Source organism: Hippoglossus stenolepis, chromosome 14, assembly GCF_022539355.2.
Source record: "Hippoglossus stenolepis isolate QCI-W04-F060 chromosome 14, HSTE1.2, whole genome shotgun sequence".
Classification (NCBI taxonomy): Eukaryota; Metazoa; Chordata; class Actinopteri; order Pleuronectiformes; family Pleuronectidae; genus Hippoglossus; species Hippoglossus stenolepis.
Genome location: NC_061496.1, coordinates 8311715 through 8331331, shown reverse-complemented (window position 1 = coordinate 8331331; position 19617 = coordinate 8311715). Strand labels below are relative to the sequence as shown.

Sequence of the window (19617 nt, the reverse complement as noted above, 5' to 3'; positions counted from 1 at the left end):
AAGAGGGAGCACACCACATTGTACAGGACAGAAATGTGAGACTGAAGAAAGTCTGCATCACGAAAATCCTAATTTAGAAAGAGACCGTAAGAATCAATGCTCCTAAAAGTAATTGCTTCTTCTTCTCAAACTTCTTTTGTAGTAAAGGCCTGGAGTAAATTATCAATTCTGATATCTGATGTTTTATTTAAGATTTTTATAGTAATCTTAGACTTTTTTTTAAAGATGTCATACTATTCGCAGATTTCAGCTCCTGTTGTTTTTTTCATGGATAAAAGTAAAATAAAGTGATTAATTAATTCCAGGTAAATATTCAGCTTTGTTTGAAATCTTCTGGAGAATTATTTTCAATGACTTGAGTAGGAGGCTTGTCCTGACATGCCTTATTATTTCTTTTGTTCTTTTAGATTTTAAATCATGAACATCCCATGAATGAATAAAACATTTAGCCTTGGCAGCATTTGTGCGATGCTTAACTCATTCAGATAAACACGATGCACATGACCTGTTCTTCTGAAAGGTCCATGATACCCTCATCTTTTTGCTCAACCTTCTTATTTAACATACACCTGAAAGTCATGTTAAGATTTTTTTTTCTGTATAGCCCTAGCAATTTTGCTCAGACACTGACCCTGTGTCCTTCAGGGTCATTCCCCTGTGACTTCCTGTGTGTGCGCATGTGTGGGTGTGTGTTTGTCAGGGCTTTGTGTTTCAGCTGGGAGCTCCTGATTGTGTGACACCCGTGTGCGGCAGATGAGACGGCCTGTCAGTCAGCTGCGGCCTGGCTGCCCTTTGAAGGCCAGGCCAGGGGGCGAAGAGGTGCCGCAAATGGCCTGTGAAGTTTACATACACTGCCCACTGCTAAACAGATTAGCTCTAATGAAGTGTCTAATGCCGGGGCTGCTGGCTGACATAATCCTGCCTGGCAGCCCGGCCCCTTGGCTGCCAAAAAAGCTGCCCTCCCTCCAGCCCTCTCTTCCACCCTCGCATGGCCTCTGCTGCCACCCAGGGCGACTCCACACGGGGAGGTGCCCACTGTTAATCATGCCGGACAGTGTGCGATCTGACATGCAAATGTAGGTCATTGCATATGTAAATGTGTGATTACGGGGCTGGCATGCCAGGACACATTAGCGAGACTGTGCTCTCAGCAGGCGGTTGTCACAGCGCTTTAGAGGTTCATGCTAACATTTGTCAAGCTACCACGCAGCGAATGAAAGCAATGCCCCCTTGTCCTCTCTCTCTTACTCATTCTCTCTCTCTCTTCCTTTACTCATTCTCTCTCTCTCTCTCTCTCTCTCTCTCTCTCTCTCTCTCTCTCCATCCCCATCCCTTCCTCAAAATGTTCATCCTTCTTCGTTTGTCATTATTAAGCATAATATAGCCACGTTTTCAGCATGACACACCCCTTGTAGATTTTTGTGTAGGTTTGCATTTAACATATATTAAATACAAGTTAAATTTATTGTGAAATACCCACTGGCACTAAGATAGTATTGTTAAAGCATTCAGTGGTTATTACCAAAGAGACACAACAGTTCTTTTGAGCGATGGTAATGTTAAACAGTGGGCTGTGGAGCGGAGTGTCATGCTCGCTGTCAGACTGACTCTCAGACAGCTTTGGATGATGGTGGTGTCATGCTGAAAAATGCACACACCTCAGCAGTGTTAATTGGACAGGGCATCTCATTGGCTCGCACCTCTTCCGTTGGCTGTCAAACATAAAACAATGACGTGCTTAAATTGGTTCTTTACCCACCCACCCACCCCAGCCTTGGATGAACAATCCTTGGAATCATTAATGATGAATTTATGAATCAGTTTCTAACACCTCACATACAAGAAATGATTGGTTTTCTTTATTTGATAATTTAAAAATTAAATGTTTTTTGTTTTGGTTTAGTCATTTGGATTCAACATGATTTAACATTATTTAGCTGCCAAACGTTTCAGACATTTTGCAACTATAGTTTAAGTTGATTGACTGATTGAAAAGAAAATATTGTGAGAATTATTAGTGAAAATAAACTTGTCATTAGTTTCCAAACTCTAGTTTAGTTAAACGATCATTAGTTCTTCAATGAATTTGACCTGGTCTTCCTTGGTAGTGAGTTGGCAGCTCAGGGAATCCTGTACAGCCTCTGGTCTTTTCATGGTAACTTTGTCAAACAATGGCACACAAGTGAAGCAAACAAGTGTGATGACACTCCTTCCTCGTGTGTTTTGGTGGTTGGGAGATTCTTTTTTGACCTTCTCCCCTCTCCTCGTCTTCCTTCTGTCTGTCCTAAGTCGCCTGCCCAAGAGCGGCTCCCACAGCTACATTGGCAGAAGCACTGGTGACATGTGGCATTCTGATATCTGTCACCTTCTGTTGTCTCCCGCCAACGCCTTGTACAAGTTTAACAAAAGGCTGGAAAGGTCATGCAGACAGCTCTGTGCTTTTTGTTCCTCTCACATCATATCCAAGGGGCTCATTCTGGTGTGTGTGTGTGTGTGTGTGTGTGTGTGTGTGTGTGTGTGTGTGTGTGTGTGTGTGTGTGTGTGTGTGTGTGTGCAAAAAAGTCTAGATTTTGAGTGTTAATTTGTAATCAAACAGTTGGTGCCAAAATGTCTGGTGTCCTACTGCATGCCTTAAGGTTAATGTTGGCTTGCTTCATGTAAGTAACACTTTTGAATTGATAGTTAATTAAATAACAGAAATTCTGTAGTTTCCTCCATCTCTGGGCCTTTAGTGAGGTGATGTGTTGCTACAGTTAAAATTGTGCAGATTCCTCGGGACCTTTCATAGCATGACACATCAGCAAGATGCCAGTCAAATCATCAGAAGCCTACAGCAGCCTCTCAGCAAAACAAACTACAGCGGCTGGGCCTCTCCAGTTTTACCCACATCCTTCAGCTCTCATTCTTTTCCTCTTCCAGTAATGTTGAGAAGTTATTCCACGAGCCATACCGCTTATCCTGTCAGTGTCGCGCGGGGGGCGGTGGCTGGAACCAATCTCAGATGACTTTGCGTGAGAGGCGGGGTACAAACAGGACAGGTCGCGAGACACACAACCATTCACACTCACGTTAACACCCACAGGCGGGCAGGTTTTCAGTCACACATTTTACAAACATGCATGTCTTGGAACTGTGGAAGGACATGGTAGCAATTAAACTATCCTAACTTCTACAGCAGATGTGATCACTGTCATGATTGGACCAAAAAAGTCATGATACATGGAGTAAGGTTTAGTGGATAATATTTCTAAAATATCAAAAAAGTTGAAGATCGGCAGTGATTCTCCTGAGTGACAGGTGTTGCAGAATCTATCACAATAAGAAAATTAAAGCTGCAATAAAAAATTCCAGATTCGCTTTGGACGCAGCCATTCATTCTCACATTGTTCACTCCTGACGTTTTTTAAAAATGGTTATTGAACTTGGGTGTTTCGGTTCCATCAACCTGTATCACTCTCTTTCAGTTTCCGATTCGTGACACCCCCAATGTGTGTTTGTGTACAATCTGAATAGAGTTTTTCTTCTTTCAGAAACCACTGCAGCAAGATATGGGCTATAATTCCCTCGCCAACTTCCAGATCGAGAAGAAGATTGGTCGTGGGCAGTTCAGTGAGGTGTACCGGGCGAGGTATTGGCTAGATGACACATCAGTGGCCCTGAAGAAGGTCCAGGTACGTTACAGAAAAAAAGTCCTTTTGAATCCTTAGTGCAGCCAGTGTTTTTAGCAAAAGTGAAATGTCAGCTATTTTTGTGTCCAACAACCTTAGGAAATGAATATGAATATGAAATTAACTATCAATATGCTGTAGAGCTCATGTTGATTATGCACATACACTGATACTGTACATGTACAATATTACTGATTCGCACACATATCCAAAAAACCTGGAGGTTAAGCTGCACTGGGACACACACACACACACACACACACACACACACACACACACACACACACACACACACACACACACACACACACACACACACACACACACACACAGAGTGATAGGTCCGTGTTACTCTGATGTGAAACACCTGTAGTCACTCCAACGCCACTGTCTAGATAACAGCAACCATGTTTTCTGTTAAGTGATTCCCCCCCCACACTTTCTCTACACTTCCAGATACACATCAATCTTACCATTTCTTGAACATGTCATAACACCCCCTTTCTCTCTCTCTCTCTCTCTCTCTCTCCCTCTCTCCCTCTCCCTCCATCTCTCTCCCTCTCTCCCCCCTTTTGATCTCTTGATAGATATTCGACTTGATGGATGCCAAAGCTCGGCAAGATTGCATCAAAGAGATAGATCTCCTTAAGGTAAAGAACCAGAGAAGAGGGAGACAGCGTCATGCGCTGCGCTCTGTTCTCTTAAGGTGCCTCAGCTGAGACCTTCCACCACAGGAAAACAATTGATCTGCACCAGACGGCTTGGATGTGTGTTGTGTGTGCGTGGGCCCGTGCATGTGTGTGCACGCGCCCTTGCATGGTTATGAATGCAGAGGGGGTGTTTTTGTATTTGTGCGCACACGTAAAAAGAGTGAATGAATATGTGTGTGTGACTCTAAAGTACGTGTGTATTGTGCAGCAGTGTTACATCCCTCCAGGCTCACATTGACTCCCTTTTTAATGCCAAATTTATTGTTTTTTATCTTTTTGTAATGTTTAAAGCCGGGCAACAGAGCATCAGCATGGAAATTTAGCAGCCTCCCTCATGTGCTTCTTGATGTTTTACCTCCTCTGGTTCCTCATTCTTCTTTTACTTTTTTTTTTTTCCAAGAGGTTTCATTTATCAAATCTTAAACGTGTCAGATGGGCTGCTCCCAAATACTAATGAACAACTAATGACAGCTTCAGTATTTCCTGTCTGAAAGATTGTAGATGTGTGTCAAAGTTGTGTGTGTTTGTGGTTTGATTGTGTGCATTCATGCATCCCTTGTAGTGTTTCCCTCCATATATGCAGCTCCTCTGTGTGCGTGTGTGAGTGCGCACTGCAGGCGGTTTGTGCACATATGCGTGCTCACACATACACATTAGAGAGAACAAGAAAACAAAACCAATTAGTTTGTGCCACTCAAACACTTCAGTGAAGCTCCTGGGGCTCTTCGGGCCAATCAAAGACAACGATACTCAGATGCAGGCGAGATCCTGCAGAGAGCTGTAATCTGAGTAGCAGATCACTGACTTGACGGCATGAGACAGCCGAGTTCGCCTGGGTCCGTATCTCTGACCTCCTAAGAGGGGTCAGTGCAGGGTTAAATGTCACCCTCTGCCAGGTGACTACATTTCTCCTTTCCTTTTATGCATCTCCTTTTTTATCCTCTTCTTTTCTCTCATTATACGAATCTTCTTCCTCCGTACCATTCTTCTGTCTGTCTCTTCTGCTTGTTCGTTTCTCGTCGATCTATTCCTTATTCACCCGATTGCCATGTAGTTCCATCCATCCCCTCCTCCTTTCACTCTCCTTCTCTCGTTTTCCCCCTCAGAGCTTTTTGCTTTTTTGTGCCCTTTCTTTTATCGTGTAAGCTGATTGGTAGTGAACATGGAAGTTATGCCTGGCCCTGTGCTGCCCAGCCAGCCTTATAATAAAGGGCCGAGTGTGAGAGAGAGACAGTCCTTCTGCCTTATCCCCACTAGACAGGCCAACAGGAGACACAGCCAAATCAGAATAATGAGAGGCACACTGGCATGGGCCGACTGGAATGACACACATACTTGTGCATGGACACACGCACACACATATACACACATTCAGTCATGGCCTTTCAACAGTCTGCCTATTTGTTTGTTTGTCTGTCTGTGTTTGTGTCTGCTCATTCATCTGTGTTTTCCTGTTCTGGCATGATGATTTCAACTTGAGAATCTCACTTCTCACTCGGTCCTTTTGTCTAAACCCTCGCTGATAGGAATGTTGGTTGCAGAAATAGCCTGCTCCCTGCCAATCTGCTAGCTTCACCATTCTTGAAATCCCACAGCTGTGTATTCCTCTCGCTTGTGGTTACTATCAAGACTGGATTGTATTCTGAAGACTAATGATCTGCCCAAATTAACAGTGAAGAGCAGTAATGATGTCTGTGTGCTTGCTTCTCTGTGTTCTGCATTTTATGTATTTGTGTAAAAATGTGTGTGTGTGTGTGTGTGTCTGTGTGTGTGTCTGTGTGTATTAGAGTGCGGCTACGGCTGCATATTTTGATCTGAACCTGACCCAAGTCTGAGAGAGTAAACGAGCCCGACCCGAACCAAGCAGGCATTCTGTTTTTATGCCCGAGCAAGATGCAGTTAATTTCAGCTGAAGCACTGAGTTTAAGTTACCCTGTCATGGAGTTGTTACCATGGTCACAGCTTGCCTGTTTACCTTGATTACATATGGGTGGGCAGCTTTTAAATGACTGTTTTAAAAGACATTGATTTATATTGGCTATAGGTAGATTGTTTGAACACACAAAATTCTAATATTATTTGACTGAGATGACTAAACGGAAACCGAACACAGTTTTTTAAAATGTTTGTATCCACCCTCTAGCGTGTATGTCAGGGTTCTGCTTCTGATTAGATTATTCCAGCGGTTTACTGACAAGACCAAGAACTGGCAGCAAGCAGCTTCATTTAACATGATACACACACTAACTGCACTTCCTTAGGTCTGTTTCTAAGCTCTATATTTCTTGTTGCAGTTTTAATGTCTGTTTAGTTTCTCCTTCAATTAACCCAAATTTCCATATGCACTAATTTTCTTACTCAGTGCAATAAAAAATATGAATATCTGAGAACACAAGGCATTCATTTCTGCTGGTGATGGTGATCAGTACACCGGATCAATCATTGTGATCAGCTGCTCATAAGCATGTAATTTAATTTTATAACTATAATCTAATTTATTATCATGGTTAATTTTGAGTCATCAGCATTAATCAGTTTATTGTCCTTCTTTGAAACACATCACCAGCTCACCAAATACATCACACAGTCCTGCATGATTAAGTGATTACACACACTGGTAGGTCTCAGCCAGCATGTGTAATTACATAATCAAGCAAGACGCTATGTGATATTTCCCAATGAATGATTGTTGTACTGCAGGAGGCTCCAATCCATCATTTACATAAACATCTGCACGTGAACACATCTCTTTATTTCTCTGAATCCTCCGCTGGAGGTTGAAGTTGTGGAAGAGGAGTGGGTTGGGATGGGTGGAGGAGGGGACTTGTCATCGTTCCCTGGCTGTGCGACAGTGTGGATCCGTGCAGAACTGCCACCCTGAGCCAAAAATACATCTGGCAAGAGCGGACACGGGAGGGTGAAGGAAAGATGGAGACATGAGAGAGGGAAAGGGGGAACGAATGGTAACGCAGAGGATTGCGGAGGGATGCAGGGATGGAGTGGAGAGTGTAGTGTAGCGGAGTGCACTGTACTGTGCTCTCCTTTCCCCTCTTGTCTGGATCATCCAGAGCATGAACATTTCTTTAATCACAGCAGAGAAAGCAGAGTGGAGCCGAGTGGAGGACGCTTGTCACACCGCTCCGTCTGCTTGCATCACGGGCCCCCTCTCCTCCACATCGCCACGCCACACAGCTCCACACCTCCAGCTCTCCACATATCACCCTCCCACCCCCCACCCCCCACCCCCGTTCACCTTCTCCTTCTCTTGCTATTCTTCCCCCACCCTCACCTTTGTTCTCTTTTCCAAACTCGTCACCCCATCCCGTTCTGCCTCCATCATTCCTTTTCCTTGTCTGTGTCACTGTGTCATTTGTTTCTTTCCCTTCATTGCACCTCCCTCCCTCCCTCCCTCCCTCCCTCCCTCCTCTCTCCCCCTTTTCCTCTCTTGCTCTGGATGGATAGAGACTTTGTGCTTACTACAGGGAATGCTGTTCCTGCCTTATTGGCCAACCAACAGGAAGGAATCTCAGACAGAGATGAACCCAGGATGCTTGTTTTTCTGACTGCCAGCCATGTCAGCCTGTCAGGCATGTGTGTGTGTGTCTGTGTTTCTCACACATGGGTTGTTGTCACCACAGACAGAGGGGTTGTTGTGACATATCACCCAGCTTTGTCACACTTGAGGACAAAAGCATCTCATTAGGTCTGCATTTACCAAATATGGAATCCAAAAATGGATCCAACTGTTTTATTTTAATTGGTGGTGAAAGTATAGTTGATTGCACAACTTATGAAATAAACCTCTGTTATTTATCAGCTGGTCGGTTGTTTTGATATAGAATGTGTAACAGGTTTGTAAGAAGACGCTGCCGTCCATAGTTTCCACCAGGGAGGATTTTTCACTCTTGGTTTCGATGGTGTGACCAAGGACGCTCTTAATGTGACAAGTGTCGCCAACATGTCTTGTGCCTGCTTTTTCTTTATCTCTCTCATGACATGTCTTGATTTTTTTATTTTTCTTCTCCCACAGCAATTGAACCACCCCAATGTGATAAAGTACCACGCATCCTTTATCGAGGACAATGAGCTGAACATAGTCCTGGAGTTAGCGGATGCCGGGGACCTCTCACGTATGATCAAGGTAAGGAATTCAGCACAGCAGCTGCCTCGCTAGCTCCCACTTGTGTCCGGGAAGCTGAAAGAGGAGTGATTTGATTCCGTGAAAACTTTCTGTAACACTCAACCACAAGAGGCTTGAAGGACACAGATGATATGAAATTATACAGTAATTTTATTGCATTTTAAGGGAAAGTCCGAGACCAGCTTTGATAGTGGTCACTTTGGTTTTACAGATTATTGAGTTGTGAAAACTAATGTGGTTTATACAAATATTAACACTGACTTAACACTACTTATCTTTCAAACTTAAAACTAACCCAGTCAGCAATTAGAGATTTATTACTAAGTACTTTTATATGATGATGAATAGGTGTATAACTGGTTTTAATTCATGTTCTGGCCTTGGGGGACAATATCTGAACATAAAAATAGCCAGTCCGACATTGTATCTCACATTTTGTATCAGAAAGAAATGTTACTATTAAAGCAACAAACTGCTGACGTGGCCTTTTATGACTGAAGGAATTGTGGCAGGGGGTCTGTGGTTTGTGGCTGTAAAAGGATTTTGGCTACCTGGACACTGAGTCACGGTGAATCATCCACTCCACAATAAAACCAAAGCCAAATAATATAAGGCCTCCTGCAAACTCCTTTAATCCCGAAAGTCTGCGGTGACATGTGCCTCGACTGGGAAAGGGAAGTTGTTAAAAATCAAACTGTGATTAATTGTTCTGAAGTTACAGCATATTTTTGTATGTGGGGTGTGTGTAAACAATTACCCAAGATAACTTATCTGGCTTAAATCTTAGACTTTTCGTCATATCTTTACATATATAATCCTGAAGTTGAAGTTTGGTAATATTTTAATGAAAATGTGGGAAAACTTGAGGTTTCAAATTTTTTTTGATTTATTTTTTCCTATAAATACTGACCACAGGGTTTTAGAATAAATTTTCCCAGCTATTCATCATAGTTTGATATTCTTCATAAAGGAGATGCACTAATTTCACTAGCTTTAACCATTAAAATAACACTTAGTCAATATAAAAGCATATGTATGGTTGAATAAAGTACATCATGTCTGACTTTGAGCCACATAGGTGAACAGAGTTGACCTCAATCTAATTTCTTTTAGTTCAGATATGTTGCTGTTGAAATTGGAGCAGAAGAAGCAACATTATTGTTGAAAAGTGGCAGCGATTCCATCCCCGGCTCATCCTGTTATTCGTTTTTGTAGTTCGACCAAAATCCAGAGTTATGATAAAATCCTGCCAGTATAGCAAATTAATGGTGTGCATGTAAAAACCCTGGTCTTCTCCCATGCATAAATGATGCCGCAGTGTTGTATCGGCACAGCTCGACAAGCTGTTTGCAGTCATACTCAGCAGCTCCACATCCGCATAGTTCAACACAGCAAATTAGGAGAGGCGAGGATTAGCGGTACAAGAGAGTGAACATGGCAGGCTCAGCACACACATACACACACTGGTATATATCCAGTGCCGACGTACACCTACAAACTGAACACATAGTGTACATATGCCATGCCTTACTCCAAGGTATGTGCAGACACGGCCATGGAGACACCCACACAAATGTTCAGAGATTCACTTTACAAAGACATAACATGGCAGTTTGAGGAGGTAAGGTAACAAACCACTGAGCTTCACTATCTTAGCAAAGCTCCCGAGGATGCTGGGAGCATTCAGACTGTGCCTTCTCCTTATGGCTGCTGACAACACACAGGGCACATGTGCATTTGTCTCCTGCACCGCTCTAAATGATTTGTTTTCCTAATGTAACAGTGGCAGTCCAGAGGTGCATGCCAGGGCTTAGCCCCACTTCTTTGGCTGTAATGGGAAGTAAACACATTCGTACAGTTTTCCATATGTAAAACAGACCCCCGATGCATGAATTTAACATTTTTTATTCTTTTTGATTTCTCGTCTTCCTTGCTGCTCTCTCCTCCTTTCTCTATTCCTCCCTCATTCTCTATTACTCTCTCTGACCATCTCAGAATTCAAATGAAATCAAATGGTCCTTGATTTGCATGCACTTACAGAATATTGCATGTGCAGTGTTTGCTGTTAAAGGCACGGAGAAGAGGGTGGTGGTGGTGGTGTTGGTGTGCTCCCCCATTGACATCAAACAGTCCTCTGATATGGAAATGGGAGGGCAAGGGAAGAATGGCTCCTCACTGACGCTTTGTTTCGATGTAGGCCAAGGTCTATCCCTCCATCTCTCCATCTATCTCTATCCCTCTCTTTCATGCACACCATCCCTCGTTTTCTGTACCTCTTACCATCGTCGACATCCTTTACCTACTGATTCTTCATAATGTGCCATCACCTCATCATTCTTTCTATCTGTTTCTTTCTTTTCTCTTATTCTTATTTGTTATCTGAATGAATGAATTTGTAATAGTCCCATCCTTTCCCCACCTTGACCTTACTGAGCTGACTAGAGAAAACATTTTATTTAGTTTCTATAATAAATGCCTCCTACTACATATTTTCAACTGTAATCTGGTCCTCTAAATACTGCGCAGCAAAAACAATCACACACATGCTTTGTCAAAATGATATCCGTAGTTTTATAAGATACAACTACAACTAAATATAAACATGCACATACACAGTTACTCTGTGTCGTAAGTGTGATTTATGTAGTGTCCTCTCTGATATTGTACTTAATGTACTGTTGGTCTTGTTATACATTTTCGTAGGAGTCTCTGCTAAATGTTTAAACTGTAATTGCCATGTGCAGGACTGTAATCGAAGCTTGCTCAAGTTGAGGCTTTTCCGTCCTGCAAATGGACCCACGAAGACACCCTGTAAAATCCTGCCAGTAGCCGTATTTCCTACATCTTCTTAGACTTAGACACAGCTATGGGGAGGAGTTCTAATTGTCATTTAATGATTTTTGTCTTTGTGGATCAAAAAGCCAAGATGTCCAAGTTTAAGCTCTGTCATCAGTGTGGCTTTTCTGGGGAGGGACCAGAGTCTAAATGATCCAGAACAACCCCCCGAAATAAATAAATAAATAAACTGAAAACAACTGGAACCCTCGTCCCACAAACCTGCACTTAACAAAAGAGCTGCTGTGTGCCAGATGGGAGACTTTTGGAAGGTACCACAAATTTCTTCTCTCTGTTCTCAGGGAATTCATGTGCTTCTCATTGTAGGCCATAGAGAAAATGAGATGGAGCTTGGTTAGGAAAAAGGACCGAGCAAGAGGAGAGGGGTCTGGGTTGCATTAGGAGTGGAGTCACAGAGCTGAGAACTGAGGCCGGGGATTGATGCTGCACAAACGCACGCAGACATAAAAACTTTTGCTACCATCTTAAAATTGTATTCCGTGCCACACAAGACCTTTTACCATCCCTATTAAAGTATTTTATGTGTTTTTTCTTTCAGGTATTCTAATGATACTTTGGTTTTCTGTGTGTCTTCCTGCCTTTTGTCTATGTGTGCGTGCATTGCAAATTTCCCCATTGTGGGACTAATAAAGGATTATCTCTCTTACTTTTCAGCACTTTAAGAAGCAGAGGAGGCTTATCCCAGAGAGAACGGTTTGGAAGTACTTCGTCCAACTCTGCAGTGCGCTCGAACATATGCACTCCCGGAGGGTCATGCACAGAGGTAGTGTACACACACACACACACACACACACACACACACACACACACACACACACACACACACACACACACACACACACACACACACACACACACACACACACACACACACACACACACACACACACACACACACACACACACACACACACACACACACACTGGACATAGACATACACCCACACACATACCAAGACATAGATTTATTGAAATATATAGAATCTCTCAAACCTGAACCAGGTTGTGCTTATAAATTGAGCCTCCATGAATGTAAAAATGTTTCAATAGTATTGGATTATGTATTTTGAATGCAGAGACTTGTAGAAATGCTGCAGCTGCTCAGATCTGTTCTCACCTCCTATGAATTTTATGGAAAAGAAAACACAGAAGCAGAGGTACCACTTTTTACTGGCAAAATTAAGTTAAAGATATGAACTCTTACATTAGCCCTTGAAAATATATTGTGTTTTATTTAATATATACAGTGGGGTAAAAAAGTTCAAAACCACTATTAAAGAGAATACTCTTTTTTTAATTTGCTGCATTTGTGAATTTTGCATTTTCAATGTTTGCATAAGTTTAACAATTTAAGTGAAACGTTGAATCTTTGAACAAATGGACATACATTTCCGAAAATCTTTGAATTTGGAATTTGATGCCTCATTGTGTCCCTGAAATATTTCACAATGTCCCAATGACCTTCTAGTGATGCCACAGAAGGCTCAGGGATAGAAGTCAGGTGACTGTGGATTAAAGGCAATGACAGTCAGGACTCCTTGGTCTTCATGTAGTTCTGGCAGTTTGTAGCTTTGAGGTGTGTTCGGGGTCTTTGTCCTGCTGCTCTCTCCACAAATATGCAAACCACAGAGTATAGCATGTGTCTGAAGAATGAAGTGGTACCTCTCTTTGGTCAGAGTGTAGTCGATTCGGTGCAGGTCTCTGACTCCAGCGTAGGCGAAACACCATCGGACTTGAATATTCCCTCCATCATGTTTCGCAGTCAGTCTAATACACTGAGGTATCGTTCTTTCTCATGTTTGTCTCCTTTACACACTCCTCTGTTGCTGCCTGCAATTTCAAACTTGGATTCATCAGTAAATAGGACTTTTTTTTTTTCAGTCATCCACAGTGAAATGCCAGTACTTCTTAGCCCACACCAAATGTTTGGCCTTGTTTCCCGGCTGAGAAGCCGTTTAGAAACTGCTACTCGTCCTCTGAGACCACTACAAGACAGGCCTCTTTTGACAGCTGATTGCTGTCTTGAATTCTTTATTTATCTGTATCTGTGACGAGAGAGATTTCTTTCTCTCAGGGAATGAAGACTGATGTATTGATCTCTTGATGGTGTTGTAACTTTTATTCTTCCTGAATCTTTAATGTTTCTTCTTTATTGCGCATGAAAAAAGTCTTATGTTTTTCAATGATTTTTAATACTCAAGCTTCTTAATTATTTCCAGGTTTATAAGAAAATATTAGCGTTTCAGGCTCTTAAGGAGTAGTGTTTTCTGTGGAAGAGAAGGACTCTGGCTTTTGTAACTTAGCAGACCTGTTACATGCATAACAAACATATAACACACTAAAGGAAGGGGCGAAACCTGAAAAGCATAATGTTGGCATTTTTAATAAATTGAAGCATATCATTTCACGATATTTGGATTAAACACAATCTCTAGTCACATTAACACTCAGACCATGGTCCAGAAAAGGAAAATGACCGAAAACAGAACATCATGTCTGTATTTCGATCTGGGTTTTCTTTACTGTGAATGACCTTGTTGCATATGACAGAAAGTTTAAGTGAAGCTCTTAAACAACACGTAGACCAGAGAACACAGTGTTTATGGCCCCACATGCTTTCAATAGGGCCTGGTCAAGTCAAGTCCCAGATTCATGTACATAGGCTGCTGCTACAGACACACACACACACACACACGCACACACACAAAAACAGCTACAGGTGATGTACTTCCGTTGGACTGACTCTGATTAGGGCACAGGGACACTAATGAACCCTGAGCTCGGAGTTTTAATGACCACTTAACAGAGACCGCCTATTCAAAAGCCGCTTACAATTATACGGGAGCAGTAAATTTCAAAGGCTGATGCGTGTCACATTAACGTTAAGTTTGAAAAAGCAACAGAAATCGGATGCTAACACCCAAAAATACCTTAGATTAATATTTCATTGTGTACATTATTTCCGTAACGCTGACATGATTTCTGGGCAAAGAGGAGATGCAGTTTTTTGTTTACTATGTTATCTCCCCACCACAGGTGTTGTTGCTGCTTCTGTTACTAATATATCATTTATATTAGGCCCTTAAACAGTGAGTCTGAGTTAAACTCAACCAGTTCATAAATGCCTTCCTTTTCACTTTTACTGACTCCTCTCCACACTTCTCTTCCGCAGATATCAAGCCAGCCAATGTTTTCATCACAGCCACAGGAGTAGTGAAACTAGGAGACTTGGGACTGGGACGATACTTCAGCTCCAAAACAACTGCCGCTCATTCGCTAGGTATTTTTCCAACAGTCTACACACACACACACACACACACACACACACACACACAGACGCACTGAAAGAGAGAGAGAGAGCGGCCCCCAGTAATCACCCAATGTTGGATGTGTTTCATTAGGCATGGTGAGCCCAGAGCCATGTGTCATACAGTCATGCTGCCTGGCCAGGGCTGTGCCCACCCCCTTCATAGGCCACTTAGCCACTTCCTGTTGCCTTGACCTTTAACCCTAACACAGATGAAGAGTGGGCAGAGGCGGGTTGAAACACAGCTCTGATTGTGACTGTGTGCCATAAAACAAGCCGGCCAACTTTACAATCAGGGTTATTGTTGGCAGTGCTCGGGTGTGTTTGTCACTCGTAGGAAATAAAATCATATAACACTGTTTTTTTTTGTTAAAGAGAAGTGAACATTTTTGCCCAAAATTGCCACAATAACTAAGACGTAACAAAAAAAAAGGAATTTGCTGAACCTAAGACTGTACACACTGACAGATTGAATGGTACCACATGTTTAAAATACATTCTTTGATGTTTATGGTGTTCCAGGACAATTCTATAAATCTTTTGGATCAAGAGGAGAGTAAAATAACACTTAGTAATTCTTGATTTTAAAATATTATACACAGACATCTCTACCACTTCTAGCTTTGTCTTGTCAGGGAAAACATGTATCTTATCGCACTTACCACACAACACTGGCTTTAACACAAATGCACACACTCATCTCCCTCGCTTCATGGGTGTAGCAGTGTTCAAAACACAAGCTTGCCTTTTTAACAATTTGTTAACTGTCTGTTCCTACCAGCCTTTACCACTGTGCCTGATTGTTTCAGTGCTCCAGCACCTTTTCTGGTGATTAACTGTGCATATGCTGCAAAGTCAAGAAAGAGTCGGAGCATATTCGCTATTTTGTTATGAACTAGAAGATAGAAGAAATCAAGAAAAACACTAAAAGCTCAATGTTCTGGTTACTGTTCAAGCCTGTAAATTAGGATGTTTTCCAAGGAACAATTTTAAACCACTGATGTGTTTTGAGAATGTAGGGATATCCGAAGACTGTCCTTGATGGAAGAGAGAGTGAAAAATGCCAGGACACAAGCAGAATTTTCTGTATTTTACCCTTTCAATCATTGATTAAGATAAGATAAGATGGACCTCTGTTAATCTGAATGAAATTCCTGTGCCAAACCTTGCTCCAAAGTTACAATCACAAAGAATGATGTCATAGTGTTAAAAAATAAGTATAGAAAATATGTCTAAATATAAAACACTACAAGAAATATAAGGTACAAAAATATACATATAGAAAAGTAGTAATTGAAATGACATGAGAAGTATTGCACATGATAATAAACGTCATATTGCATATGATATTAATATATTATTGTACAAGATAATAACGGAACTGATATTGTACATGAAATAATAAAAGTAATATTATACTCATAGCACAAAAATGTAATTCCCCCAATTCCAACTCTTTTAGCAAGAACGGGAAAATATAGAAAATATATCCACAAAGATATACGCTGTCATTCGCACTGTCTTGCTTCCCTATTTCACGCTGTTATTACCACAAGCGGCGCGCTATATGCAGCCCCTGTACAGACGCAGCCCAGCCTTTGAAAGTGTGAATCACATGATGAACTCAGCAGAAGCTCGATCAGCTAAGCAGCCTGCAGTGCTGGCAGAGCGGGGTGAAACGTGCCTGTGATTGCTCATTAAACGTTGGGTCCGCAGCACCCTCTTTAGGCTGACGGAGGATAGGCAGCCCCACAAGCTGAGGGGTCAACTGGAATACTCCACTCATTAATTCCTAGCAAACAAAACTGATTTGTTAATCTACACAGCTCACAGTGTAATATTTCTTCCAGTGAAGAGGGAAATCATTTTTCTTTTATATGTAGATGCATTTGACATGATATCATAAGCATGACGAGAATGCATATGTTATTTTCAAAGATGAATTTGAATTGTCCTTATGTCACTACAGTACTTTGTATTCTTTTAAGAATATTTTAACCAAACAAGGATGTTTGGTAGAATGTTTTCCAAGATGATCTTGTACTGTCGAGACGGATGATGTCCTAGGTTATTGTGACCTGTCAACATTCTGAGTGCGTCACTGGCTTTCCACTTGACATTTCTTGCAGTGTGTTTTAAACAGCTGATCTCCTCTCTTTCTTTGTCACCTTTCCTTCTCTCCTGCTGCTATTTCTTCATTTTGCTCATCCTCACTTCTCCTCCCCTCTGTCCCTCCCTCTGGCGCCTTGACTTTTAGTCAAAGAGAAAGACAAAGGTGGAGGAGAAAGAGAGAGAAGGTGTGAGAAAACTAGAGTTGGAGAATGGAGGACATCACACAGAGAGAGAAATAGAGAGAGAGGGGAGAAAAGCAATATGTCAGAAAAAGAAAGGTGCATAAGAAAAAGAACGAGTGACAAAGAAACCAAAAAAGAAAGGCAGAGAGTGCCGGGTGCGAGAGAGGAGAACGTGACAGAGTGACAATGAAAAGAAGGGGAGACAAAAACAAAGCAAAGAGAAAGGAAAAAAAGTTTGCAGCAGTGTAAGAGGAGAGAATATGACAATGTGACAGGAAAAATGGAGGAGAAAAGGGAAAACATGAGTGAGAGAGAGGGATAGAAAGGAAGAGTGCGTGTACGTTCGCTTGTGTGCATGCACGCACACACAAGTGTACTTGCATGCCCAATCACGTGCCAGCGTGGGTCTGTAATGAGCCCAGCCACCCAGCTGAACAGTAGAGCAGGGTGGTGGAGCTGAGATGGAGGTCCAGGCATACAGCCTGTCAGCTCCTAGGCTTTCAACTCAGCTGCTCAGCAGCCTGCAGACACTCAGACTCTCACACACACACACACTCTTTGTCTCCTATACAGATGAATGTTGAGATGTACATCCACGTGGGTTTGAACGAAAGAACACACATATGAAAGAGCAGATAACCATTCACATAGAGTCATCATCATATATACATCATACATATCCACTTGGGACATAAGACAAAAATAAACACAAGCATGCAAAAGACACCCACTACACACGTTATGCTTCCCAGTGTTGAGGATGTAGGGTTATGGAAAGAGTTGGATTAAAGCAAAAAAGAACAAAAGAAGAGAAGTAACAGGAAAGCTAATGCAATCATTAGAGAAAAGAGAGACCAGCCAATTGGCAGTAATAAGTAGTATAATAAACCTATAATTAACACCTGTAATGAGAAAGGTGTTAAAGATGAGTACCGGGGGAAAGAGAGGAAAAGAGGAGGAGAGCGAACAAAATGGAAGCAGACAGAAGTAGGAGAGGCATGTGTTGAAAAAATATATTATGACTGTTTCAATGTGTATATGAAGACTTTATTAACTTATAAAGCCAAACAAGCGAGTCATGAAACGAAGAGGCGTAGGTGGAGGACCAAAGAGGGAGTGAGGGCTCACCAAGACGTATAGAAAACCAAGGAAATCATAATTGGATTATAAGAAAATACAGAAAACATCCCCTGACTATGAGGATAAATCGTTTCTGGCTGTGCTCCTGACTTATAGTTGAAATCTTTTGTCTGTTAAAACACGCTCGAGTGGCAGTTTCCAAACTCCTGCACTGGCTCTGAATCAGAACCGTGTTTCTACAGATTGAGAATTTATCCTGACTGATGTGCATGTAGAGATTCATGCAGTTCAGGGAGGGAGCGTGTATAACCTAGGTCATCTGTAATTAAAATTCACAGACATCCACTAAACACCTTACATCCAGACGGTAGACGCTAGTTTGGCGGTTGCACACAGAAAAGCATCTAGTCCCCACCTGGTTACTGCAGCACATAATTCAAACAAGTGTGTGGCCAAAAATAAGGCTTTCAAATTGTACGATTTTAATTTAAACCGAGTGATTTCACCTTCCTGGACGGGTCTAAATCTTCTTGGGCGGATTGTTCATGTAGATCCTTCACGGGAAACGCCGAACAAATTCTATCAGCCACTTAAACAGCAGCAGAGTCTCGTCCCTGTTAAAAACACACAAATGTAAAACTGGTAATGGATCACAGATTAGAGAAGGTTAACACATTTAATGAGTACTATGCACGAAATGCTTCACTGTGTTTAAATAGTCCATTTAAGGCTTTAAGTGTACAGGAAATTGCAGCAAGTCTGTGCAATTATATCAATAAATGTATTTTAAACGACAGCACTGGTTAATTTTCACAAGAGCAGGGTTCTTTACACTGGATAGGATCTCACCTCCTATACAGTAACGCTTACCCTGTTACACAGAGAATACAGTGTTGTCATAGACATTCACAATAATGGAAATCAATCCCAACATGACTTTCAATTTATTTGCATGAATAAGTAATGTACCCTTAATTTAGCATGCTGAAGGAGCCAGAGTCGGGCGCTGCTGCCTTTTTTTTAATGCTACTATTAGCATAAGAGAGGCTGATTCTTTTTAATCAACTAATAATGAATGTTAGGGGAGCTTGTTCAGACCGTACCATGAGATCTCACAGCGAACACACACACACACACACACACACACACACACACACACACACACACACACACACACACACACACACTCTCACACAAAAACCACAGTACAAACCTGATGACCAATTAAAATGGCAATCCCCAGTCCCCTGTTTATTCTTCTGCGTGCTCTCTCTTGCTTCTGGCTGTGCAGATGCTGATTATTTTTGGAATGACAGGTAACACTTCATTATTCAAAACCGCACATTTAAGATAAAAGCGTGTTTTTTTTCAACTCAATTAGATGTGCACCAAAATTAAAAGTGCTAGCTTTCATTTCATTTCCCATAGACTTCAAATCTAATACCCCCTCTGTATTAGTTCTGTTAATTGCAATTACATCAGTTCAGTTTCCTCCAACCTGTTAATGTGCAGAGTGTGTGTGTGTGTGTGTGTGTGTGTGTGTGTGTGTGTGTGTGTGTGT

At 41.8% G+C, this 19617-nt stretch overlaps 1 protein-coding gene across 1 annotated transcript in view; it reads left to right on the top strand.

Moving 5' to 3' along the window:
* Positions 1 to 19617, top strand: part of nek7 (NIMA-related kinase 7) — a 61229-nt gene that overhangs the window by 25870 nt on the left and 15742 nt on the right. The window contains exons 3-7 of the mRNA XM_035175955.2: positions 3531 to 3671; positions 4256 to 4318; positions 8409 to 8519; positions 12030 to 12138; positions 14548 to 14655. Of these exons, the coding sequence (XP_035031846.1) occupies positions 3531 to 3671; positions 4256 to 4318; positions 8409 to 8519; positions 12030 to 12138; positions 14548 to 14655 (532 nt within the window). The remainder of the gene's footprint in view (positions 1 to 3530; positions 3672 to 4255; positions 4319 to 8408; positions 8520 to 12029; positions 12139 to 14547; positions 14656 to 19617) is intronic.